This window comes from Actinia tenebrosa, unplaced genomic scaffold (assembly GCF_029948245.1).
Source record: "Actinia tenebrosa isolate PJP-AT-01 unplaced genomic scaffold, QUT_ActTen_1.0 PGA_scaffold0__85_contigs__length_37466705, whole genome shotgun sequence".
NCBI lineage: Eukaryota > Metazoa > Cnidaria > Anthozoa > Actiniaria > Actiniidae > Actinia > Actinia tenebrosa.
The window spans coordinates 13,436,946-13,463,240 of record NW_028292569.1 but is presented as its reverse complement, the minus strand read 5'-3'; the positions used below and the strand labels follow the sequence as shown (position 1 = coordinate 13,463,240).

At 38.6% G+C, this 26,295-nt stretch overlaps 1 protein-coding gene across 1 annotated transcript; it reads left to right on the top strand.

The window, feature by feature from the left end:
- Positions 1-409: 409 nt before the first annotated feature.
- On the top strand, positions 410-25,962 carry LOC116301580 (multiple epidermal growth factor-like domains protein 8). The gene is made up of 32 exons (XM_089031875.1): positions 410-981; positions 2,464-2,627; positions 3,331-3,540; positions 4,138-4,318; positions 4,636-4,727; positions 5,276-5,489; positions 5,838-6,030; positions 6,478-6,623; positions 7,199-8,127; positions 8,816-9,025; positions 9,276-9,518; positions 9,864-9,970; positions 10,294-10,425; positions 10,834-10,944; positions 11,560-11,628; positions 12,458-12,616; positions 12,873-13,024; positions 14,477-14,687; positions 14,786-15,392; positions 15,759-16,082; positions 16,518-16,613; positions 16,738-16,909; positions 17,345-17,508; positions 18,120-18,264; positions 18,349-19,158; positions 19,893-20,141; positions 21,018-21,237; positions 21,793-21,979; positions 22,262-22,426; positions 22,920-23,053; positions 23,355-23,463; positions 23,825-25,962. The coding sequence occupies exons 1-32, from the start codon at positions 783-785 to the stop codon at positions 24,926-24,928; spliced, it is 8,208 nt and encodes a 2,735-aa protein (XP_088888001.1). The 5' UTR covers positions 410-782; the 3' UTR covers positions 24,929-25,962.
- The last annotated feature ends 333 nt before the right edge of the window (positions 25,963-26,295 follow it).

Here is a 26,295-nt window from a genome sequence, read left to right as displayed (position 1 = left end):
CCAGACCTTTGAGCCGCTATCACATCACGTGACCGCAAGATTTTCTAATCTTTTATATAACAACTCACAGATAAACAAATAAAAATACTCAAAAAAAGCATTTCTATAACACTTAGCTATCGAACGTTACAAAAAATACCCCATGAATCTTGATTAAAAATTATAGAAAAAGGAAATTATACTTTATCTTATCCAGCTGCAATAATTTGGCTTTTGAAGCGCGCCTCAGAATATTTTGACGGAAAAAACCTCTTGACATAAAGGATATTCTTTTGGAGAAAAGTATTTTTGATTAGTTTTAATCCATTAAAAATTTAAATCCAGGTGTTTCTTACTGGGTCGTCTATGGTAACGTTTAATCACGTGACCAGAGTGAGTGATGTCAATGTATTATGATTGTATTCAGTAACGAAGGAGAGTGTTGTCTTGAAAATTGTCGGCGGTTTTTTCTTCGCTAACGAAAGGATTCCTTCTACTTTTGCGCTGGTTTTGACAGCAAACGGATTCTTTGTGAACTTCTGCGTTACATGGACACATTTTTGTTTTAATGGCGCCTGGCTAAGCTTCAGAAATACTCGTGGAAAGTCGGGAGTGCTAGTGTCAGTCTATCAAGTATCCTAAACTGTGGTTAAAATATGTCAATCTTAGAACATGGAATGCCTCACCAAACACCAAACTAATACCTCTACCACTTCAAGTTATTATCTGTGTCGAGATTTCAAGGTCTTAACTAACGGGATATGGACTTGAAATATTTGAATCATTCTTAGTTCTTCTGAATTATGTCAACGAGAAGTATTTGTCGTTTGTGGGTCACGAAGCTTTGGGCTGCCCTGGCTACAGCAGTAGTTTTAATATTCTTGATATCGAGAACCAATGCTAAATGTGGCGGAAAAACTACAATAAAAGATCTAAATGGAACAATTTCTGATGGTCCAGGAAAGTATCCTGCAAATACGCGCTGTGAATGGCTGATAGAAGGTAAAATATTCTCTAATCTATTAAGACAAAATAACATTATACCGAAGATTCTAAGCTTATATTCGAACGATTCGAACTATTTTTCAACCTTTTATTATGTTTTTTTGTACATGAGGCGTAAAGTGGACCCATTAATCTATGCTGTCTTTTGGGACGATTTTATTTTGGGTTTTATATATATTATGGTTTTCACCGTCAGTCTTGCGCCGTTATTATAGATATGCTTAGATTTGTTTGTCCAGAAGCTATTTTTTTAACTTGTTAAAGCAGCTGGTGTTTGTATTATTTCCTTCATTAATATTTTCCACCAATAAATATGGTAGCATTTTTATTAAAAAATAAGAGGAATCCGTCAAAATAGTATAAAATTCTGTACTCGTTATGTTTGGACTTGTTATTCCGTATTTTGGCTTCCAAAAATTGCAAAGTCAATTAGAATACCCTAATATTGATTCTTGATATTGAATGTAAATAAAAATAATTATTATTACAATGATTTAATAATATATACTTTGATGTATTTTAAAATATTGAAATTAGTCAAAAAATTAATAGTTTGAAGAAAACTATACAAAATTTTAAGTTTACAAACGTATGAGTTGGAAGTAATAGTATTGTTTACTTCTCAGACGTGTGCTAACTTCATTAAATCTTAATCGTATAATTTAATCTGATTTTGTGTTATATTTTCTTGATTGATTAGTTGAAAAAATAGAATAGTAATGAAAGATCACATATATCATTAGTATTTGTGATCAAAGTTTTAAACCTTATCCATGAAATTAGCCTAAAATAAACAGAGATATTGGCTACCCAGAGTTTTTCATTGACGTATGTATGTCATGGTATGTGAACAAGGAAGGCATTTGAATAATTACTCACATTCACCGTAAAATAATATTCAAAGATTCATCGACTTCTTACTTGAAAAATTTGGAAGCATGCAGGTTAAATATCTATCTATATATATATTAGCCAAATTTCAATAAACAACAACAACAACAACAATAGTTTATTTGCACTCAAGGAGGAAATAATTACATGAAACATAAATTTAAAATTGCAAAAACATGAGCACAGCTACCTAAAATAGCTGAAAAGCTAATCAAGTTAGGCAGCTAGGAGGTCAGAAAGTTGCAGAATACTATGTTTTCAAAAAAGTAACAAGGATAAATAGCAAATTAAAAAAGCAGAAAAATACAAATTTCATACACAAAAAATACACAGAAAATATACGCACGCACATATTTGCCAATTAGTCCATCCATAGAATACCAATACAGTAGTCAGTAAGAACAATAAGTATGGTGACGTCAAGACATTTGTTAGTTTGACAAAGGGAAAAATTCTATAGCATTAAGATATTATCTGGAGATTAAACTTTTACGATTTTTATACTGAAATTTTTGTACCAATAGTATACCAAATTAAGTCATAATTTTTATAAATGATTAATATATTCATCCTTTCCTCTCTATGCAGCTCCACGGCCGAACATGTCAATAACTCTAGTATTTGTGGAGTACTCCACCGAATGCTCCTTTGACTATTTATTTATCTATGATGGGCCATCATACCGGTCGCCACTGATTGGGAGTTTCAGTGGAGATTCGTCTCCAGGAGAAATAATTGCTACATCTGGAAAGGTAAGGAATATCATTGGTACCCTGATTGAGAAGCAACACAGGTATGGTCATATATGTGACTACATGCATTTATACCAAAGTATTAAAAATATACATTAATATATTTTTAATACTTTGGTATAAATGCATGTAGTCACATATATTTTGTGCATGGGTTCTTGTGCCAAAACAAGTAATATACCACATGTTTCTTGCATATCATTTTTTTTGGGGGGGGAGGGTGGCTGTACCCCATCCAGGATTTTCATTTTAAAAGGGGTGGACCCTTTGCTTACAAACTCAAATACCAATGATACAGTAAATATCAGCTTATCTAGGGGAGTGTGCTCCCTCTGCAGCACTCCCCTTAGTTAGATCTGCCCCTGCATCCTGATCCTGCACACCAAATGCCTGAAGTCTCATGTGTATATTTAAAATACAAGCGCCTTCTGGGATGATGTTCTAGGGTACATAATGAGACACTCAAAACCTGGCATTGTATAGCTAGTATATGTACAGTACATTAATGCTTAGTCATTGAGTGAACATCTAAATGACATGATTATATATGTGCAGTATGCCCTTGGTACAGTAGTTGTCCCTGAGGAAAAACTCTACTGTTGTGCCTCATATATCATACCTGCCATCACGTGATGGTACATAGGTACTATTGTCCACCAATATTTATAAACCATTTTTTATGGTAAATTTTTTATCTTCACAGATGTTAATCAATCTTTATAGTGATACCAATTATGTACTAGAAGGTTTTACAGCAAATTATACCATCGAGGACTGTCCCAAGGATTGCTCAGGCCATGGGTCTTGCTCCAATGGGAAGTGCATATGCAGTGGCACCTGGCACGGCAAAGCATGTGACCTGCATTGGTGTCCAGACATCTGTAATATGGATACTAATGGGATTTGTGATACAGTAAGTAATGTTTCCAAAATATGCCTGTATTTGTCCATCTAACTATTTTTATGCAGTATATCTACCAAAGAAGGTGATCAGAATTTCTCACAGATTTCGGGGTTATTGGTTGGGAAGGATAAGATTGAGAGGAATGGCTAATGAAGTTAAGGAGTAAAATTACGCTGTAGACACATGTACATATTTGTGTCGTCATAAAGGGAGTCTGATAAAGGGAGGCAGCATGGTCGAGTGGTCATAGTGTTGGTCTTGCAATCCGGTAGTGCCGAGTTCGAGTCCTGCTGTGGACACTAGCTGAGACTGTATTTGTCCTGATCCCTGATTAGTTCAGATTCAGTTTCTAGACCATGCTTGTAAATAGCCAACTGGTTTGCTTACTTGTCAGTTGGGATTCTTAACACAATTTATGTTTCTTTGATCATTTCATTTCAGTTTATTAATTGTAGGAGGGCCATAATGGAAACTACTGGGTTACCAGTAATGTATGTCACCCTCGTTAAATAAAGTCAATTTATTATTTTTTTTCCCAAGTCTACTTAACTAGGATAAGTATTTTTATTATGTAGATGAACAAAAGGACCTTAATTTCCTTTCCAGGTCAACCATCATTGCGTCTGCAATCCAGGCTATGCAGGAGAGTCTTGTTTTCTTTCTCTAGATTCCAATAATGGTGCTAATTCATGGTACAAAATGGTAACCTACTTGGCTCAATTTACACCTCGTCTAGGCCATGCCGCAGTATACTATAAACCCACTGATGATATTTGGTCATTTGGAGGTTTGTTCTTGTGCATTCTGTAATACTAGTAATAATAATCAATTATAAATGTCAGTGTCAGAAAATAATGATCATCATCATCATCATCATCATTTATGTTCAGTATCATCAACTGTCATTTATCAATACTATATTATGATCATATTATGATCATTTTCATCATCCATTACCATCAATCATCATGATCAATATTTTTATCACTCTTATTTTCATTTATTTATCATCATCATTTTTTATCATCATCATTATTTTGTTATCTTCATTATTATCACCATTTTGGTGTCCTCACATCATCTTTTTTCTTCTATTTATTCCAGGTTATGATTTAAATTCTGCAAATAATAATTTATTGAAATTTAATTTGACAACTGCTCAGTGGACCAAAGTAACGACTCCCCAACCACACCCAGTAAGTATCAATCTTGTACACCTATGTCAATCAAGGGTTGATGTAGTGTTACACCAAAGGAGTGAGATGAAAGGAACAACAAGTTAGATGATCAATAGTTGTGACAGAATGTCAGTTATTTTTGCCAGTCAATAAGAGTAGAAAGTAACTGGGTCTAATTTTGAAAAACCAATTTGAAAAGATTCCAGATTTCATATGAGAGAGCAACATACATGTGCAACAAGTTACTGACCATTAGAGCAGGTGCATGTTAGGGCATTGCTGCCATGTTTGTTGACGATAACAAAGCATTCCTAATTAGCTTCTCTTGTTAGATCAAGCAAGATGGCGGCTGTTTTATTGTTATTCATATCTCAAGGGATTTTGAGTCACATTGTTACACACACTCTATACTTTATAGAAAAATTGTTGTGAGCATTAAAACAATACCAAAATTACAAAGAAATGTATTGTGAAATAACCAGGCAGAGAACCAAGAAATTATTTTTTTATACTGATCACCATTGACATCTCTTATTAATCAAATGGTAATGTATTCTGCTTGACAGGCTGGACGTTACTCACATACAGCCACTTTATACTACGATAGTATGATAATATTCGGAGGACAGTTTGATGATGAACATCTGACCAATGAGTTATGGAAGCTGAACCTAACTACACTGACCTGGACTCAACTGTCACCTAATGACTCTAATGCTCCTCCCCCTGTCACTCAACACACAGCGAACCTGGTTGATGACAAGCTATACATCTATGGAGGTGAGAGATATTTTCCTAAATATTCAAAAGGTTTAGTAATATCAATGGAATTGAGGGTTGTATTTTCAGTATTGGACTTGCTTATCTGACCTAGCATGCTTAAAAATAATGGCGGCTCAATGGCTGGACCTGACGACTGCCTTCTGAAACTCATCAACATGTGACCCGTCAATGTGATGTCTAGTTTGAGGACTACTAGAAAAGCGCTACTTTGGCTGGACATTGTCTGTTGACCTGCCATTTTGTTAAGCTCTGCCTAGAGACATTGAAAGTATCGCAATAATATCGTAAATGTTCTCTATGATGTACTCTTAAGTTATAGGATAAATTTTGCTTCCTTTTTTACAGGTCAAACAACCAATGAGACCTTTTCCTCAGCCATGTACAGATATGACTTGAGCAAAGCAAACACTGGATGGATGGAAGTGAAATACAAAAGTGGGAAAAACCTTGCATTACGAGTGTTAGGGCATTCTTCTGTCTACTACGAGGACATACGGTCACTCATTGTCTTTGGTGGATTTTACTCGGCATCATCAAGGTGAGTAGAAGAATTACAATGATCTGGGGTGCTTACCATTTAAACCAATACATCCCGTCAGAAATTTGTTTGCTAAGGGTAACTAATTAACTTCTGATAAATTGTACACTCAGCCGTATGTGTCACACAGGCATAGAAGATATTGATGATGATAAAATCGTACACACTTCCACCAGAAGTACAAAAAAGTGCTGGAAAAGTGGAATACCTCAATAATTGGAAGGCCGAAGTTTTCTGGAACTTTCTGATCAGAATGATAGTAAAATATTATTGGTTTTCCCAACCACAATTTTCTGGTTTTTCTGGGTACATGGTAAGCACCCCATGTAATAGTCAGTGCATCAATAACTAACCTTAAAGATGTAAATATTTGTTTGGCTCCTGGTGGGACTCAAACCTGTTTGCCTGCCAATATTTAACTATATCATGTTCTTTTGACTCCATCAGAGAAAGTGTCAGGAAGAACATGCTACATGTATTTCATGTTGACGGCCTAGTGTGGACAGAGTGGATGACGGCAGGGGACTCTAATAAACCTAAACCACGTGCCTTTCACTCTGCCACAGTTGTAGGGGACTACATGGTTGTTTTTGGTACGTAGCTATTTTTAGATCCAAGCATTATTGAGAATAATGCATGGTGTTTTATGGGGGAGAGCGTGCATTATCGCACCTGACCAAAAACGCCTTGAATTATTTATCACATTATCATCGTCATCACCTGCTCTCCTGATAAACATTGTCATCGTCACTAGCAAAGTATCTTCATCATGATTTTTATCCTCATCACTATCATTATTATTAACACTATTCATCATCATCACCATCATCGCAATCAACAATACCGTAATCTAACAGCATTCATCAGTACCATCATCATCACTATCAACAATAAGCATCATAAAAACAATAATTATTATCATTATCATTAACATTGTCAGCATCATTAATACCATCTGCGGTCTACCGTCATTACCACCACCATCATCATAATGTCAACTAGCTATAAAATCATCACTTCATCATCATAATCATCATCATCACATCATCATTATTATCAACTCTGCCGTCATCATCTCTCACTAATTACCTTTTCCTTCAGGTTGTTATTTTCAATGTGAATTAGTAAATTGCTATATTATGCTAATTATTTTTTGTTTAAACTTCAGGGGGTAACAGACACGAGCATAAAAATGATGAAACTTGTTATGACAATGATGTTCATTTCTTCAATCTCAAGTGTCGGAAGTGGACCTCAAACTCAGTCTTCAATGCCCTTTCAACAGCATCACCTCAATCAACAAAACCTCGGCGAGGTAGATTCTCTCATGTAGCCCTCTTACGAGAGTCTGTGCTCCTTATCTTTGGAGGTTACAGTGGAGAACCTTTGGGTACTATGTATGCATACAAGCTTCCTGAAGCCGTAACAGTGGAGAATAGAACAGGGATGGCAGTGATTGCTGGACATTGCAGTAGGTACTTAACATCAGAGACATGTGTTCCTGATCCTGCTTGTGGCTGGTGCGGAAGTGAAGAAAAATGCTTTGCAGCTCAAATGTCCAGTCAGTGTTCTTCTGGATGGCAAATGGACAACTGTCCAGGGCCTTGTGGAGTGTACAGTCAGTGTACATCTTGCTTGACGTGGGGCTCAAGACATACGCCCAACTGTGGATGGTGTGTCCAAGACAGTCGTTGCTACCCAGTGACATCACCAATGAATGCATGCAAGGCACCCACATCAAGTAATATGAACGAGCTAAAAGGCTGGTGGGGTACTAGTGGACAATTTTTGACTGGATCAGTAGATCAGTGCCGATCAAGTGATTATCCACCTGGGATGATAGTTATTTCGCATACCACACCTCCAAATACTAGCCACCCTGATGAAGTTACCATGGTGTCGACATCTAAGGATGTTATTACTTACGATGTGCTACTCTGGAACAAAATTCTCAAGAAAACCCTGGTTGGTTTTGTTTATCCTTTCAAGTACAGAACCTCCCCATGGCCTACCTTCTTTCTAAGAGCAAGAACAAGCAATTCTTTGCGCATGAGTAACACTTTGTATCTAAGCAAAGATGCTAGCAAAAGCAACTCGGTAAGGAATCATTGATTGTTTCATACCCTAAAATGATTATTACTACTAATAAATAATATCAATTCTAATAAATAATCCTAATTAATTACTCATTTACTATTAAATTAATTAATATATTAATTAATCAATTAATAAATCAATTTTAATTAATATGTCTTAATAATTGTTATTGTAAGATAACTGTTGTAAATCTCGCATTCTTATTAGTTGGGAGCGTGTGCTTTATGAGAGCACATAGCACACATGCGGCCTTAGCATTTTATAAAAGAAATAATGTGTGGAGTTATAAAGCACTTGGGGATTGGCAAAACGCTCGAAAAGTGTCGAGAAGCACTACACGTATGTGTCGTGCTTTTCCAAACACTTCTCTCGTGTTCTATCTATCCCTATGTGCTTTATGACAGCACACAGCACGGGCACCCAATGATGAGGATGACATTGGTGATAGCAAAATTTGATGCTGATAATGATGCAATGATGCTGGTGGTGATGATGATGATGATGATAATGGTGCTGGTGGCAATGATGGCGGCGATAAGAATGATAATGGTGCTGGTGCTGGCAATGATGATAACGGTCATTATGGTAATGACTATTGGGAATAATATTATCTGCTGATGTGATTATGGTGACTGAATATATATCAATATTTACACAATATTGTTCTTCTTGAATATTTCCCCTGCAGATGGAAGTTGCTCACTGTCCCTATGGAAACATACAAAGCTCATGTTCAGCAAAAGCATTCCGCCCCAACCAAGATCTCTTTCCCAACCCAGGACAGGATAAGAAGTACTATACGAAAATGGAAGTAGTCCTTCGAATAGCCAACTCTTATCATGGTCCAGTTGATTTTGAAGCTTCCTGGAATGGCAGTGGAAATGCAATGTTTCTTTTGGTATGTACAGTACTAGTTTGAAAGGTCTGAAGCAAAATTAAAAACCAAATTAGTTTTCTTATAGACCCCTTGCATTGGTTTCCTAGAGGAATTGTTCTGGGGGACGAAACAATAGGCCAGCTTTTCTTAATCAAAAAAGAAAAGAAAAGAAAGAAAGAAAGAAAGAAAAATCCATTGTTTTCTCCCCCAGAACAATTCCTCTCGGGACTCAGTGCAAGGGGTCTATAAGATAAATATTATTTTTTTGCAGCCTATATCAGGTCACTTTCTACAGCCTTATACCTCAGGAGGTAGTGAATGTGCAAGTTTAACAAACTGTATGCTCTGTATGACTGACACAAGCTGTGGATGGTGTCCTCTTACTAACAAGTGTGAGTCCCGCTCTTCGTCCACTGTCTGTCAAGATGCAGCAGGACATGTTCGACACCTTGTCCTTAATGCTACTGACTGCTTTAGATGTTCAGAATTTGTTGACTGTGTGTCCTGTGCGCAGGTAGGGCTAAATTGATAATTCTTCTTTTCTTCTCGTTCCCCTTTTTGTATTTTTTACTGCCTATTCCCATTTTTTGCCATTACTTGTTTATTTTATCTCTTTCTCGTAAGATCCCATTTTTTCATTTTTTCATTTTTCATGTTCTTCCCACCCCCCCCAATTTTTGTGCTTTTTGAATTTCATCTTATAATTTTTCTTTAATTCTTTTCTCTCATTTCTTTCATTTTCTCACTTAATTAATTTAATTCATATCCAACTGATCCATATATTTTTAATTTCCGCTTGATAATTTGTTACTTTTCAATACTGAAATTTGCCTTTTGTCCCTCTTTTCCTATTTTCTAGCAAAGTCTATGTGAATGGGTGCCAATAGATAACATTTGCTTTCGGCAAGGCAGAGCATCTTCAGCCCTCATCCGGGATCCAGCATCTTGCAACCTGCCATGTCACCAGTATGTATACATTTTAAACCCATTTTATCACTAAGTTCAGATTTTTTTAGGAATAATCCCCTTAGCAGTTCGCTGTGCCATCTTGAAAGGTAGCTGTGCTTTTGCATCGAAACGAGATGAACGGTTAGCTTGCAATGATAGAGACGTGAATAATTGTCCAAGGTGTTAAAGATGGTTTGGTATGTAACAGGGCTTGGTGAGATCATGCAACATAACCTTCACCAATTTTTTTTTGAAGTAGTGGCAGTGTTATAACCAATCTAGCCTTGAGCAACTCAATTTTTACTCCATTTTTATATTTTCATTGTTTTGCTTCATTGCAGACGTGCAAGTTGTTCTTCATGTGTAAGTGATAAATTAGGCTGTGCTTGGTGCGAGAAAACCTCATCCTGTTTTTTGTTCGGTACCTATGTTGCGCAGTACCCATATGGTCAGTGTACCTACTGGGTCGATAGGTAAGATTTATCAAACAGCAGTAGTCCTTGTTTAATATATTGTATATAGACTCCAAATCTTGTCCCTACTATGCAACCTGGGTCCCAGTAGTGGAGCTTTGCTCTGTGGTGTTTCCCTGCCCTTGGCGAAGCTTATAAAATTAAAATAAAATAAAACCTCTAGACCCACCCTTGAAGATTTTCCTCCAGGTTCACTGGTTTTTCTCTGTCCACAAAAAAAATCTTCTAAATTCCAGTTCGACCATGGAGTGAGAGCCACAGGTTTGCTACTCTAGTAAATCAAGGACAAAACAGACCATTTTTTAAAAAACCATAAACCCTCCTGAGCTCTTGACATGAATTCCTATATTCGTGCTGGCTTAAATCCACACTCATACTCATTCATTACATTTTGTCTTTGTTTTACAGCAAAACCAGTAACCAATGCAGGAACTGCACCATGCATACAACCTGTAAAACCTGCTTGGCTGACATACAGTGTGGATGGTGTGGAAGTACTGACAACCCACTGATAGGCAGGTAAGTTGGTATTCATAGGGTTATAGCATGGCTCTGGGTTCAAGAGTGAATCTGTATCAGTCACAGTGCGAGAGATCACTAGTGATCCAATCAGAATGCTTGAACTTGGCACTGTTGCAGTCATGATACAGAAATGAAAATAATCTTTGAGCCAATCACAGCACACAATTTCACTAGTGATCCAATCAGAATGCTTGGATTTGGCACTGTTGCAGTCATGGTACAGAAACGAAAATAATCTTTAAGCCAATCACAGCACACAATTTCACTAGTGATCCAATCAGAATGCTTGAACACTGTCACAGTCATGGTACAGAAATGAAAATATCCTTTGAGCCAATCACAGCACACAATTTCACTAGTGATCCAATCAGAATGCTTGGACTTGGCACTGTCACATTCATGGTACAGAAATGAAAATAATCTTTAAGCCAATCACAGCACACAATTTCACTAGTGATCCAATCGGAATATTTGGACTCAGCTCCGCCACTGTCATGGTACTGCACGTACACACACGAGTGGTGTAAACTCATTCATAACCATGCTTTATTTTTGATCTGTGCTGGGTTTATCCCAGGATGGCAATAATCTTAACTGATCTCACTTTTTTAGTTGTTTTGGAGGAGACTTTGATGGACCAAATAATGGCCAATGTTCAAGCCTTGTGAATATCAACGGCAGGTAAGCCATCTGTTTGGATTGTACTCACACACTGAATCAACATACTCATCTGTCTCATTGCCATGAATAGTGAATAATTTACTAATATCAGAAGGGTGTAAAAGAACCACTGAGGAGGTAAAGAAACCCTGGCAGTGACCACCCTCAGTGCCTACACCTCATACTAACCACCTCTCATTCATAACTCATTGTAAAGCGCCTTTGAACATATTCATATGGAAGAGAGCACTATATAAAAGCATAAATCATCAAATGATAGATCATCATGATTGTAGTATTTGTAAGGTAATATGTAGACTTGAATATACCCAATCCATTTGGTATTTTCCCAAAGTTTCAGACCATTTACAGCTATCTAACGACAGCCCTTTAATTGCCGTAAATTATTTAAAGTAATAGTATTTATATCAGGAATATGAAGAATTGAATGAATAGAATAGACCTAGTCCATTTTATAATTTTCTTTTGCAATTCAAGATCCATATGACATACCCTTGAATACTATGTTTTTGATTTAGTTTTATCTAGCATTACTGGTAAAGAAAGGAATAATATTAAAGGGAGTGGCACGAGATTAAAAACTAAGCAAAAAAGCAAAAAACAGTATAAATACATTTGATTTATCGTTCTGGGCCCAGTTGTACAAAGGTGGATAGCGCTATCCAAAAGATAAATCCTTATCCAGTGGATAAGTCGATGCTGTTATCCAATAAATTTATCGACTGAATAAGATTTATCCATCGGATAGCGCTACCCACCCTTGGTACAACCGGGCCCTATTGTTCAATGTGTATGTAATCATGCGAATATCTTACTCTTCTTTCTGTAGCGTTGATTGGTCGTACTCCATGTGCCCGGATGTGGACGAGTGTAGACTGGGACTACATGACTGCCATCATAATGCTACGTGTCATAACGTGTATGATTCGTTTAACTGCGTGTGTAATCGTGGATTTACTGGGGATGGCAAGATTGCGTGTAACAAAACGTATGTACTTAGCCGATTAGGTCTATTATGATGATGATTGTTGTGGTGGCTGATGATGACGATGGTTGTAGTGAGGGATGAAGATAGTGGTGAGGGGTGGTGGTGATGATAGTGGTGGGGGTTGATAATGATGATCTTGACGATGATGATGAATAGTAATTGAAGTTGAAGATAAAGCTAATAATGATTCTAGTACTGCTAGCTGGTTGCCCGTCATCTGGTGCCCCACCAATAATATTATTTATTTTACTTCTAGTTGCTATAATCCTTGCATCCACGGAATATGTGGATCTGATTACACATGTCATTGTGATCTCGGATGGCTTGGAGAGAACTGTACCATTGATTGTGGTTGTAACGGACACAGTTCTTGTAACCAGGATATAGGCATATGTGACAAGTGTCAAGGTAAGCCAAAATTACGGATATCCTTTATGCAAGTACATGGTATGGGATTGTGGGTGAGATATCTGTGTTCTTATTGTGTGTGTGTGCGTTGGGGGGGGGGGGGGGGGGGGGTTTCTGGTCTTAACGAACTTGAATCCGATTCAAGTTTAAAGGGGGAGGGGCAAAAAAAAAACAAAAACAGATAGACAACAAAAAAGGGGCCATCGTTTTATGCAACAACAAATGGGTGGGGGGTTCAGATTTCTCAAAATTAAAAACGATATTCTTCCTAGCATATTATTTTTAGAAAATTATATCTACATAAACTTCTGTTACATCATTTGCATAGGGAATACACGTCCTCAGGTAGAATTCGTTATTGAATAGGTAGACTTGTACGAGTGACGTCTTGAAAGTTCTTGTAATTGCACGAGCCTTTACAGGAGGCTTTCCTATTTTCCTACCTATTGTTACAGTTATTCGGCACAAGAGCGTTAAAGATTGAATGAATTTACCGCGGTTTTCGATATCCTGCAAAAGTTCGGTTGCTCGTTGACGTCGAAAATAATCAGTCGGTGCCTTTTATGTCTTTATGTTCTTGCAAAAATTCCGTTACATAACATAGCGTATATAACGGAATTTAAGCGAGTAATAAGTTGCATAAATTCCGTTATATAGTATTTAGTATAATAACGGAATTTAAACTAGTATTTAGTTACATTACATATCGTATATAACGGAGCTTGTGCAAGTACTTAGTTGCGCATGAATTCCGTTACATAGAATTATGTATATAACGGAATTTAAACGAGTAGTTAGTTGCATAAATTTCGTTATATAATAGTTATCAACATACATGAGCAATTGTTTGCTTAAAATATTCTGTTATATAGAAGCGACGTATTGCACAATATGCGAATATAAAGCCCTCCCATGGTACGGCATGTTGTAACATTGAAATGGCTTGCTATCTTTACCCTTAATGCAGGTACATGGTACGGCATGTTGTAACATTGAAATGGCTTGCTATCTTTACCCTTAATGCAGGTACAGGGCATGGCACGTTGTGACATTCAAATGGTTTCCCATTCTTTATCCTTTATGCAAGTACATAGAATGACACGTTGTAACATTAGAATGGCTTCCCATTCTTTACCCTTTATGCAAGTACATAGAATGACACGTTATAACATTAGAATGGCTTCCTATTCTTTACCCTTTACACAATTACATGGTTGACACATTGTATTATTGAAATGGCTTCCCAGTCTTTCTGAATCATCCAGTCACCATGGGGAGATACGCAAAAATACAAAATGCCAACAGGGCGACTGCAAATTAGACGTTTTTGTCCTATGAAATCTGAACTGCAACCTCCATTATTTCTTGAAGAACTGTTAGTTTATATAATAAGACTTCTAAGAGGCTTATGAGTAAATTCCACTTTTTAATTTCATAACGCCATCTTTTTAGACTACACCCATGGTAACCATTGTGAACTATGCGTGAGGGGCTCATATGGTAACGCAACGACTCCACATGGGTGTAAGAAGTGCAGTTGTAATGGTCACGGAGATGTCATGCAAGGAGATTGTAACATGACCACAGGAGTGTGCTTCTGTAAGGACAACACTATGGGTGAACACTGTGATAAATGTTTGCCTGGGTTAAAAGGAGATCCAAGGTGTGTATATATCATGCCTTTCAGTACAACAAATTAATTGATTATGGAATGACCTGAAGGTGTCACGCAATTTTTATATCTTCGTTTGTCATTTGCAGGAATGGTGGAAGGTGTTACCATGAATGCACTGGCCGAAGTGTCCTAACCAATGTCACGGAAGGTGATATCTCCACATTCGTAGGTGAAGGTGTGACAGACCGCAGTAAGGCAAGCTGTATCTGGGTAATATCCTCATCCAAGAACACGAGCCATAACGTAATCTATGAGTCACAACCAGTGCATGACAGATCCTCAATCACTCTTGACTTCCTCAATATGAGTCTTGATTGTCTGACCAACCATGTCGACATTTATGATGGGCTACCAACCTTTATTCTAGACTCCCGCTTGCCACACCCACCAGTGTTTTACAAGCTGGGCTCTTTCTGCGGATCTAAGGAATCTACGTACAAGATCAAAGCAACTCTAGGCAACATGGTGGTGATGTTCCAAGGAGATATCTCGCAAGGACAACCCTCGAATGGTTTTGGTGCTGTCTTCGCTGTCCATAGGTGTACAGACAGTTGCTATGGTAATCGGCAGTGTGTGATGACAGGCGCAGGGGAGTCGTGTGTCTGCAGAGATAGATGGGTGGGTCCTGATTGTACTCATCAAGTCTGCCCAAGTAACTGTAGCTCATCATTGGGACGAGGAGTTTGCAACACGGTACGTCGAACCTCGTAGTGCATTTATGCGCATTATACTTTATCATTGTTTGTTTCTGTCCTTTTCAAATTATTTTCATATTATCAGCAATTCAACTCGAAATCCTAATTAAATGAAGAAAAAAAGGCAACGAAAATTTTTATCTTCTAAAAAGAAAGAATTTTTTTAACTTTTGAACAGCAAAGGAACCCTTAATTTTGATGTAATGTTTTACCCATCTCAGCCCACGTGTCATTCTCTTGAAAATAAGATTCTTTGTTTGAGTGGTATCCATATTCATCTGTCTTCTCATGCATAACCGTTAACTAAATTTAATTTTCTAAATCGTTAAACGAATTTTTGAAAAATTTCATGCATCTTTTTCAGGCGACTGCGCAGTGTGAGTGCACCGGTGGCTTCACTGGGCTTGACTGCAGTACCATCGTACCTCCTGGCAAAGGATCCTGGGAAACTCTCTACAACAATCTATTTCCAAACAGTAGTTACAGTGATTTAGCTCGAATGGCCAATACCATGGTAATTCATTCAAATAACCTGTGGATCTATGGCGGGTTTTCGTTATCTATGGGGATACTAAGTGACGTCATGAAATATGATGTCATCGGCAAGACGTGGACTCACGTGACAACTAACCAGTTCCCTGTTCTCCTACCGTCGGCCAGATATTTTCATTGTGCTGTAATTTACCAGGTATGTTTGGAAATACATTACTTTGGCATCGTGTCGGTGTCCACTGGTAGAACGAAGCTTGGGATTGGACAAAATAACAAAAACAAAGAAAGCATGGATTATGGTGAACAATGTGTATTGTTCTACATGTGAGCTGCGTTCTTTGTTTTATCTCACCATTCATTATTTGTTCATCCACTCCCAGGCCTCGTTCTGCCGGTTGTGGATTACCCCGGGGGGGGGGGGGGGGGGGGGATCTGATGCATACTGCTGTTTTCTGAAGACCACAGACATCAGCTGTTCACAGATACTAATAAAAGCCTGTGGCATTTTAAGACATTGGTATCGTTCAACTTGCACATTCTTTACATTACAGATGAATCTTGTTAATGGTTTGCCCTAAGCCTAACGGTTTAAGTTGTGTGAATATCATATGACTATATTGTTTTTTCATAGGATACGATGGTGATCCATGGAGGTCTGACAAAAACTGGTGTATCCAACGAGTCGTGGCATTTCAATGTCATTACTCCCTCGTGGACCCAAATCGAGGTAAGTGGAATGTCACGCGTGACAGACATTCGTATTAGACAGATGAGCAACACTCGACCTATTTCTTTATTGCTCTCAGGTCAAGAGACACATGTTGCGTGACACTTTGTATCTTTCTCTTTAGACTGATGACCCTGCTCCAAAAGTGGCTGGTCACACCTGTACACTGGTGAACAACATCATCACATTAATAGGAGGATATGAGCCAAGTTCTGGGTTAAACAGCCGTGTGTATCAATACAGTATCCCTAGTAAAACATGGACTATTCTTGAACCGTTAGGAATACCACCCACAGGTAAGAAAGATTTGAGGGAAAACTGAAGCAACCTCTGGGCTGATCTAGGTCAGGGCATGGTTAACTCACAGATTGAACCCTGAAACAACCTCTGGGCTGATCTAGGTCAGGGCATGGTTAACTCACAGATTGAACCCTGAAACAACCTCTGGGCTGATCTAAGTCAGGGCATGGCTAACTCACAGATAAAACCCTGAAACAACCTCTGGGCTGATCTAAGTCAGGGCATGGCTAACTTACAGATTGAACCCTGAAACAACCTCTGGGTTGATCTAAATCAGGGCATGGCTAACTCATCACAGATCAAATTGAAATTGAGCATGTTAGGAGGGAGAAAAACCAGAGAACCCAGAGAAAAAGCCTCGAATTGTTTACTCTGACATCATTATAATATAGGTGAATAAGTTGTTTAATGGCTGTTATATTGTAATACAGGTTTGTATGGCCACAGTACCGTGTATCACGCAGCTACTCAGTCTCTATTGATATTTGGAGGGTATCAATTCAAAACACATGAAGTACAGCCCTCGAGTGAACTGTATTCCTTACACCTACCAAGCAGAACATGGAACATCCTAGAACCATCACCCAACAATAAGGTATACATACTAGTGGGTGGTGATGATGATAAAATGGATAATGAGAATGATAGTGATGGTAATGTGATGATGATGAAGATTATAATGATGGAGGTGGGAATGTTGCTAGTGATGATGATGCTGATGATGAAATGATGATGATGATAGAATGATTATGGTGGTGATGAAGATAGTGATGATGGTGATGGAATGATGATGGTGATGGTGAAGATGGTGATGATGGTGATGGAGTGTTGATGGTGATGGAATGGTGATGGTAATGTTGCTAGTGATGATGGTGATGGAAGGATGTTCATGGTGGTGGTGATTGGATGATGATGGTGATGTTGGTGCTCATGATGATGATGGTAATGATAGGATGATGATAACGATTATTATGTTAGTGATGGTATTGCTGGTAATGATAATATGATGATATTGAAATTTTGATGATGGTGATGATGATGATGGTATAAATATATGATGATGATGATAATGTTGGTTGTGGTAGAGAATGGTCCTGGGTGAGTATTAATGATATAAATCGTGACAAGAGTGATGATATCGGTGGCGTGGCTATCATGATGATAGTAAAAGTCATGATGATAATAAAGTTTTTTGTTTTTCTCCAGCCGTCACCCAGGTTCTTTCACGCTGCCACCATAATAGATGACGTAATGGTTATTTACGGAGGGCGCAGCACCGCTGACCATTTCTCTTCCGAATTGTTGGCTTATCGAATTAACTGCAACAGCTGGCGTATGTCTATTGATTCAAGTGAGTAGAAAAGAAAAAATTAAATAAAATAATACAAATTAGATTTCCTTCCCGTTTCTTAATTTCCATTCCACTTTTAAATAGATTCCAATATGGTGGGTGTTTCTCCTGGTGGCTTGATCGGCGCCTCTGCATACTCAAACATCACCAAGACGTACATTTTCGGAGGTTTTGATGGCCAGGTCCAAAGCTCTTTATACAGGCTTGCGTTACCAGTAGATATGTGCACGGGAATGCGTGACAAGCTTACATGCACCTCGGCACCTGGCTGCAACTGGTGTGAACTGCATTATACGAATTATTCCTCAAATGAATCAAGAATAGAGAATACTACAGCCTGTTACTCTGTCACGTCAGCCTTACCTACTATGTGTCACGCCACCCCAAATGTCACGCATGCTCTGATTATTAACGGAACTCTGTGTAATGTCGCGGCAGCGGAGCAAAGAGATTGCAGAACATACACCTCGTGTGGTTCGTGCCTTGGGTCATACCCGGGTAGTTCATCAAGCGCGCCGCGGTGTAAATGGTGTATGTTGTGTTCAGGGGGTGGTAAATGCGTTGACAAGGTCATCACATGCAGTAGTACCGCTTCCTGTCAAATATCACAGAATCAACGCACAAGTCTGGCTTCGTGTCCTGAAACATCCTGCCGAGCACCGACCTGCGCAAACTGCTTGCGCGATTCATCCTGCATGTGGACACCACAGCTGAAATGGATCAGCGATACCCAAGAACAGCTGTCTACAAATGATGTTGCATATCCATGGATGTGTTTCAAAACCTCGCTCAAGTCAAAGCATTCTGGTATATCGTATACAGTAGAAAGTACTCCAGACTGTCCTAAGGATTGTACACAGTTTGATACCTGCAAGTTGTGTCTTGACGCAAAGGGTAAGGGCTCTCTTAAATTCTTGAGATTCTTTATGTTTGAGTATTTTGATTAGATTAGGGTGTTGTTTAGTACCGGGGGTGTTGTTTAGTACGGGGGTGTTGTTTAGTACGGGGGTGTTGTTTAGTACGGGGGATGTAGTCAGTTCCTGATTGGAGGGAATTAGATTGAATTCAAATTTAGTTGTTAAGTTTTGCGAAGGAAGAGGAGTCGAGTCCAGGATCGAGTCGTTATTGGTTCCATGCCTTGTTGATTGAATAATTGATTGATTCTATTCTATTGATTGATTCTATTCTATTCTATTCTATTCTATTCTATCTATTCTATTCTATTCTATTCTATTCTATTCTATTCTATCTATTCTATTCTATTCTTTTCTATTCTATTCTTTTCTATTCTATTCTATTCTATTTTATTCTATTCTATTCCATTCCATTTCATTCTATTCTATTCTATTCTATTCTATTCTATTCTATTCTATTTAGATGCTTTCTTCACGATTGAGTTGTAACAAAAAAGTGTGTGTGTGTGGGGGGGGGGGGGGGGGTGGGGGGGGGTGGAGCCTGCGAGATGAAGGGCAGGCGTACATGGACTCAAGGCTTGAGGTCCCGGTGAGACCCCTCCCCCATCCCTCCTCCCCCCTCCCTCCTCCCCCCTAAAGTAGTATATTGAGGATACCGTATCATTCTATAGTATATCAAAACATACTCTTATTCCATTTTCTTTCGTTTTTAAGGTGGTGATGGTGGTTGGAACGAGTGCCTGTGGAGCGAGACTCAAGGCAAGTGTTACTCACCAACATACCTCCCGATGGCCGAAGTGACAGGCTCAGCAGGGCGTATCCTTCGTGGCTCATCTCAGCAGTGCATGCCTGACTGCTTTCGCAATACCCAATGTTCTACCTGCATCCAGAGCTATAACTGTGGATGGTGTAGTAAACAAAACTCGAATGGCCAAGGATTATGTATGGAAGGCGGTCTAAAAGGTATAAGTCTGCAACTATAGAGAATGTGTACGTCCCGTCTTAGCCGCCATCTTAGTTGCCAATAACAAAACATTCCTCATTAGCTTCTCTTTATACATCAACCAACATGGCAACTGTTTCATTGTTATTTATATCTCAAGGTTTTTTGAGTCACATGGTTACATACACTCAATAGACCCCTTGCAGCACTTTGTAATGCAGCTCAATCTGGCGGACAAAACAATAGGTTCCAATTCACATGACATTGGAATTTTGTCTTGTCCCCCAGTTCGAGCTGCAATTCTATCACGCATTTTCAAAGCATTAGAAATAGGGAAGTTTGATTGGAATAATACGTTTTTAACTGAGTATTTGATTGGTAACTTTATTTTGATGATTATTGTTATTGAAAGTTTGAAATGTTTGCAATATAAACATTATTTTTAACCTTCGTGATTTGGCCGCCATATTGGTGTCCCTCAATGAGACACCAAGTTGGCGGATACATACATTTAAACTAAATTATAGTCATAATCAATCGCTTGTATCTCCGTATCTAAAACTTCTTTTAGCTAGAATTTTGGCTGAGATATATAGCTTTGGCTACTCTTTCGGCCTGGGGAAGTTTTGTTTTATATAAATCCTTGCAAATTTTTTGATGACGTTGGTAAAAAACAAGAATAGATAATTTAATTATATGACCGTAAATAAATAGGTCTTTAGTGATGACTTAAAGGTGTCAATAGTAGCTGCTTGTATATAAGACAGTATATTTCTTAATATTGGAGCAGCGATCATAAACGCACAGTCGCCCATTGTCGAAGCTATGCTTTGTGCTATTACTATCAATTAACACTCAGGAATGAGCTTCAGGGATTATTTTTGTTTGAAATGTAGGTCCCTTAAGGGGTACGTGCCAAGGGCGCACCATTGACATTGGTCATAACATCACCACGCATATAAGTACCCTTGAGCAACGTGTGTGGGCTTTCTCGCTGTGTCCTCTTGAGAACGAATGTCTGAACCATCGACACAACTGCACGTCTCTACAGAACTGTATCGACACAGACGAGTCGTATATATGTGTATGTAAACCAGGATACAAACAAATTGCAAGGTAACTGGAATTTGATCTTTATTTTTTCGCTCTTTCGTTTTCCCATTTTAAACCAAGTTCACTTCATTAAAAAGTGTGTTCACGGCAGCCATGTTGGTGCCAGAAACGATGCAATATTTTTGCATGACAAGAAAACTTATTTCCCAAGGGAAAGAATTTCTTTTGTTTAACCAACCAACATGGCTGCCATGAACACACTCTATTAACTCATTCTTTTCAATCTCATCGAGGCATAAAAACATGAATCTTGAAACTCATTGCATTGAGCATTATTTCTTTCCCTTCTGGTATAACATCAAAACCCGTTGTCGAAGCTGTTTATAAGACCACGATGGAGTCATAAAAAGTATTCACATAGACAGGTTCGACCAGAATCTTTGTGTCATAAAAGAGTGGTCGCGTAGACAGGTTCGACCAAGATAATTGTGTCATAAAAGAGTGGTCGCGTAGACAGGTTCGACCAAGATATTTGTGTCATAAAAGAGTGGTCGCACGGATAGGTTCGACCACGATTTTCAATTAACCATTTCTAACACGTTGCATGTAATTTTCCAGTGATAAGTGCGAGCCTGTCTGTGATGACGGCTGTGTTCATGGCGAATGCGTCACCCCCAACAACTGTTCCTGTCACTTTGGCTGGACTTCCTCCAACTGTTCCATCGAGTGCAAGTGCAATAAACATGGTCATTGCCTCAACGAGACAAGCCTTGATACTTGTGTCGACTGTCGCAATCACACAACGGTACGTGAAATGGTCACACAGTATGGTCACGCAATATGGTCAACACTAGATATAGACCCCTTGAACTTGTCAAAACAAAAGAATTCCTTTTCTCTTTTCAAATAATATTCTTCATTGTTTTAAGTCCCAGATAGTGGTCTAGTGTGGGATTTTGTTGAAACAATAAGATAAATTTGTTCGTTGGAGTTGGAGATGATATTTAGTCACAATGCTCTTTCTAACTCATTGACTATTCCTATCACATTGATATTTAGCGTAGTAATGATATTTTTTTGTCTCTAGGGCAAGAGCTGCCAGTTCTGTGCACCTTTGTACGTGGGTAACGCTGTTAATAATGGCTCGTGTGAGTCATGTTATGAGACATGTAATCGAAGTGCAGATGTCTGTATGGACAAGGAAAATCTCACCAAGGCCATTAACCTGAGTTTATCTCTAGATCCTAAAGAGGTAAGCCATATATTCTCATGTCGTAGTGGTTTTATAACGAACATGCAGGAAATCTTATCAAAGACCATTTTCCCCAGAATCTCAACCTGGGATATGAAAATCGAGACAGATAAGTTGGTAGTAATTTTTTGACCCCATGAAATGAATACAAAGCTGTGGGTCGATACTAGGATTTATATGCTTATATTATATGCTTTTAATAACCAGGTTGAACATGGGCAAATGGTCTTTTGTTACTAAATTTCATCCCATTCCATCCCACTTGATCCTATTATTCAACTAGCCAGCTATCAATCTATCCCTTTCATTCTGTTCCATCCTATTCTATGAGTTAGCTATGCCCTGAAGTTGTTCAGCCCAGAGTTTGTTTCCGGGTTCCATAAAAAAATGAAAATTCCCATTCTATTCCCATTTATGCGTTCATCCGTTTTCCCCCTCATTTTTTTCTCTTTAGCTTTCATTTCTTTCTTCCTTTGTCCTCATTTCCTATCAGGTCTTAAAGTGGCTCGACTATGGTCCTAAAACCATAGACGAAGATGGAGAATGTCTTTGCCAAGGAAAAAGCCGAGGAATCGAATGTAAACACTGCATTCCTGGAAACTTCTTTGAGAATGGTCGCTGTTCAGCGTAAGTCCTTACAACAATCCTCATATTTAGTACGCGTATTCCATTGTAATGGGGCTGTGCTATTAGCCATTCCGAGGTTGAGGGGAAAATGGGTCTAGTTGGTATCGCAGTGCATTGTGGGACTGTTTGAGGGGACATTTCCAAGATGGCGTCTCGTCCCCTAAAACAGCCCCACAATGCACTGTAATGAAAACTCGACCCAGGATTTTACTCAACATCGGATTGGCTTATAGACACATTCACTAATCATGGTTTTTATAAGGCTAATATTCTAATTGTTATGTGACTCTTTGACCAATAGCTGTAGATGTAACGGCCACGCAGACGTCTGTACCGAAGAGGGACGATGCGACTGTAAAAATAACACAGAACAGGATTGCAGAAGCTCACGACCCTGTTATGATACACAGGTATGTTCACACGTTATCATTGGTCGATTTTATGTTATAAACCCCCCCCCCCCTTCCTCCCTACACACACACACATCCATCAGCACCCCCCTGCCCTGCTTTATTCCTCCTTTTCAAACCCCCAGGATTTGCGTTAGACTCTTCACTTAGTTGTCAACTCACTAACTAAACGCGACATACAATCATTCAAGCCTGGTTTTTGATTGTATTCTTGGCCGCCATGTTGGTGGCATTTAACAACGGATTTATTAGTAACCCCCATCATTAATACAATCAACGTGGCCGCCATGTGTTCGTCTTTTGACACTCTTGGGAATTTCATAATAACAATCATAAATAATTGCATATCTTTTTTCCCCAGTGCGTTAAATGCAAGGATTCCACCAAATTCCTTGGTCGACCAGAAAATAATCGTCAGTGTTACTACAAGATCATCCACATGCAAGAATTCGTCATCAGCGCAACACCAGGAATAGACCCGAATGACAACAGCGTCTCATCATCTCCACTCCCTAAAGGAGAAACAGTAAGCTATGTGGTCTATCCAAGGTACACTAACGTTGATATACGAGCCACAATCGACGTGTTTCAGGGTGGGATCGACGTCTACGTGTCGACATACGATGGCACTTTTGCTGTGTATCTTAATAAGACAACGTGGACGCACGAGATTGTCGTCTCAAACTCCATGCGCAAGCGTCGAGACGTCGGAGACTCGTCGGAATCTCCGAACATTATCGATGTGCACGCAGGTGAAGACAAGCTAAATACATTTGTTTATCTTCACTCGACGTCCGCTATCATTCGAGTGCGTAATGTTAGAAATCGTTTGATATTAACGTTTCCTTACATGGCGCATTCCTTAAGCAGTAGTCGGTTTTATATGGTATTTCTTGGCGTTGGCGACGAAACACGTTCAGACACTACTGGTATAGTGTATTTTCGCCAGGATTTATCCCAGATAGATCTGTTCGTGTTCTTTTCTGTATTTTTCTCCGTCTTCTTCTTGGTCTTGTCTCTGTGTATTATCGCGTGGAAGATCAAACAGTTCCATGATCGTCGCAGAATCGCACAAGTCCAGGAGCGTGAGTTAGTCAACATGGCTAGTCGTCCATTCGCTACTTATTCATTCTTGACCGACAAAAGCGCACCTCGGAGCTGTTGGAAAATCAAACGCGAGCACTCCAAGCGCAGCATCTCACGTAAGTCGTTTTTCCATCTGAAAGAAGCTTCGAATCGTCCTACCATTTCACCCGTCGCTCTGCAGGCCACAGACGACGTCAGGGCTGCTATTACGACAGTTATGCTTCAGTTGCCTAGCAACGAGTGCTCAGACTTCCAACTGGCTTTTGGAACGGCCATAACAACCTCTAGTAGCCAGCATTCTCTGGGTGTCTTCTTTGGACATCAGTTATTAAATGGACACAAAATTAACACGAGACAGACAGTCACTGCCACATCTTAGTACATTTAATTTCAATTCTAATTGCATGCTGTGGGTCTTTATATTATGGGAATCCGAATTTTCACGTTTTTTTTCTGGGGTCTGACAAAGCGACCAAAGGAATTATAGAGCCCGGTTTAATAAATGCATCATACCATACCAGTGCATTATATAAAACTCAATATATCCATATATAGGCACATTATTACAATACTCGCACTGAATACACAATCTCAGACACACAGGTAGCCCAAACTAACATTTGGTGCTTGTAATTTCGATAGCTTGGTCTACCTGTGTCACGAGTTTCACAGTTTGTCGCGTCCTCATTCCGATAACCACAGCTATCCCTCAGTTTTCAATAAATGAAAGGCACTAAGAGCAAGGATATTTTCTGTTCTTTTGGAAACAGAAACGAGGGATTATAACCTACAGTAAATCTCGACAATATTGGCCGAAATTTTTTTTCTTTTTTTTTTGTATCTGAAGATATCGAAGAATATTTTTACTAAAATTTTTAGTGAAACAAAATAACTCTGAATTTTCTAGACAAATTTTTTTCATGAATCGTGTGTCAATAAAGTCGGGGTTTTACGAGTGGCGCACCTAAAACCCGCTTGCTGTAAATAGATTTCATGTGAATTGCGAAACGTTTTTTTAATTCAACTTTATTTTCTGTCAATTGTAAATATACCTAAAAGAATTCTTTTGGATACGAAATGTTGTTGAGATGATATATTAATAATACTGAATATTTTATTGGTTCATAATGAAATAGATATTCATATGCTCGCACAAATCTAATGACGTCATTTAGGTGAAGTCACACAGCCGCCATCTTGATTGTGATGTATCTAGTTTATGTCAGTTCTTATCCGCACATTGAGTTAGAACATAGTTAATGGAGCGGTGGGAACTTGGTTGGAACTAAGACAAGTAGTTAACTTCATTTTTATTTGTAATTTGGTTAAGATGACTGTTGTGTGATATGAAGCCCTTTGTGAATCCCAAATCAGATATGAAAAATATTAAAACTGTTCACTTTGGTGTTTTTATCTTTTTTTACTTAATTATTTGTTTCCATGTTACTATATTGCCACCATGTTGGGGGTATATAAAAAAGATTCTCATTAGCTTCCATTACCACCAACATGGCCATCATGTCTCTTGGTCATTTTTCACACTCTTGAAGATGGTTCCAAAGGCATTAATTCTTGTTCGTTCGGTCGTTTGTCCGGTCGCAGTTCGTTCATTCGTTTATTCGTTTCGTTTTCTAGTATTTTCAAACCTCGCCAGTTATTTTCAATAACTTCCTTTTAAACCCGCTTGCAGCGGCGTTGATGCATGGAATCCTCTCGTTGACTCCTTGTCAACAGGGTTCTGATCCC

Bases quoted from the DNA above. Each gene is read 5' to 3' on its own strand.
- LOC116301580 (XM_089031875.1), top strand. From the start codon at position 783: ATGTCAACGAGAAGTATTTGTCGTTTGTGGGTCACGAAGCTTTGGGCT. The intron at 20,142-21,017 runs GTATAAGTCTGC...TTTGAAATGTAG, and splicing joins TATGGAAGGCGGTCTAAAAG to GTCCCTTAAGGGGTACGTGC. The intron at 21,980-22,261 runs GTACGTGAAATG...TTTTGTCTCTAG, and splicing joins ACTGTCGCAATCACACAACG to GGCAAGAGCTGCCAGTTCTG.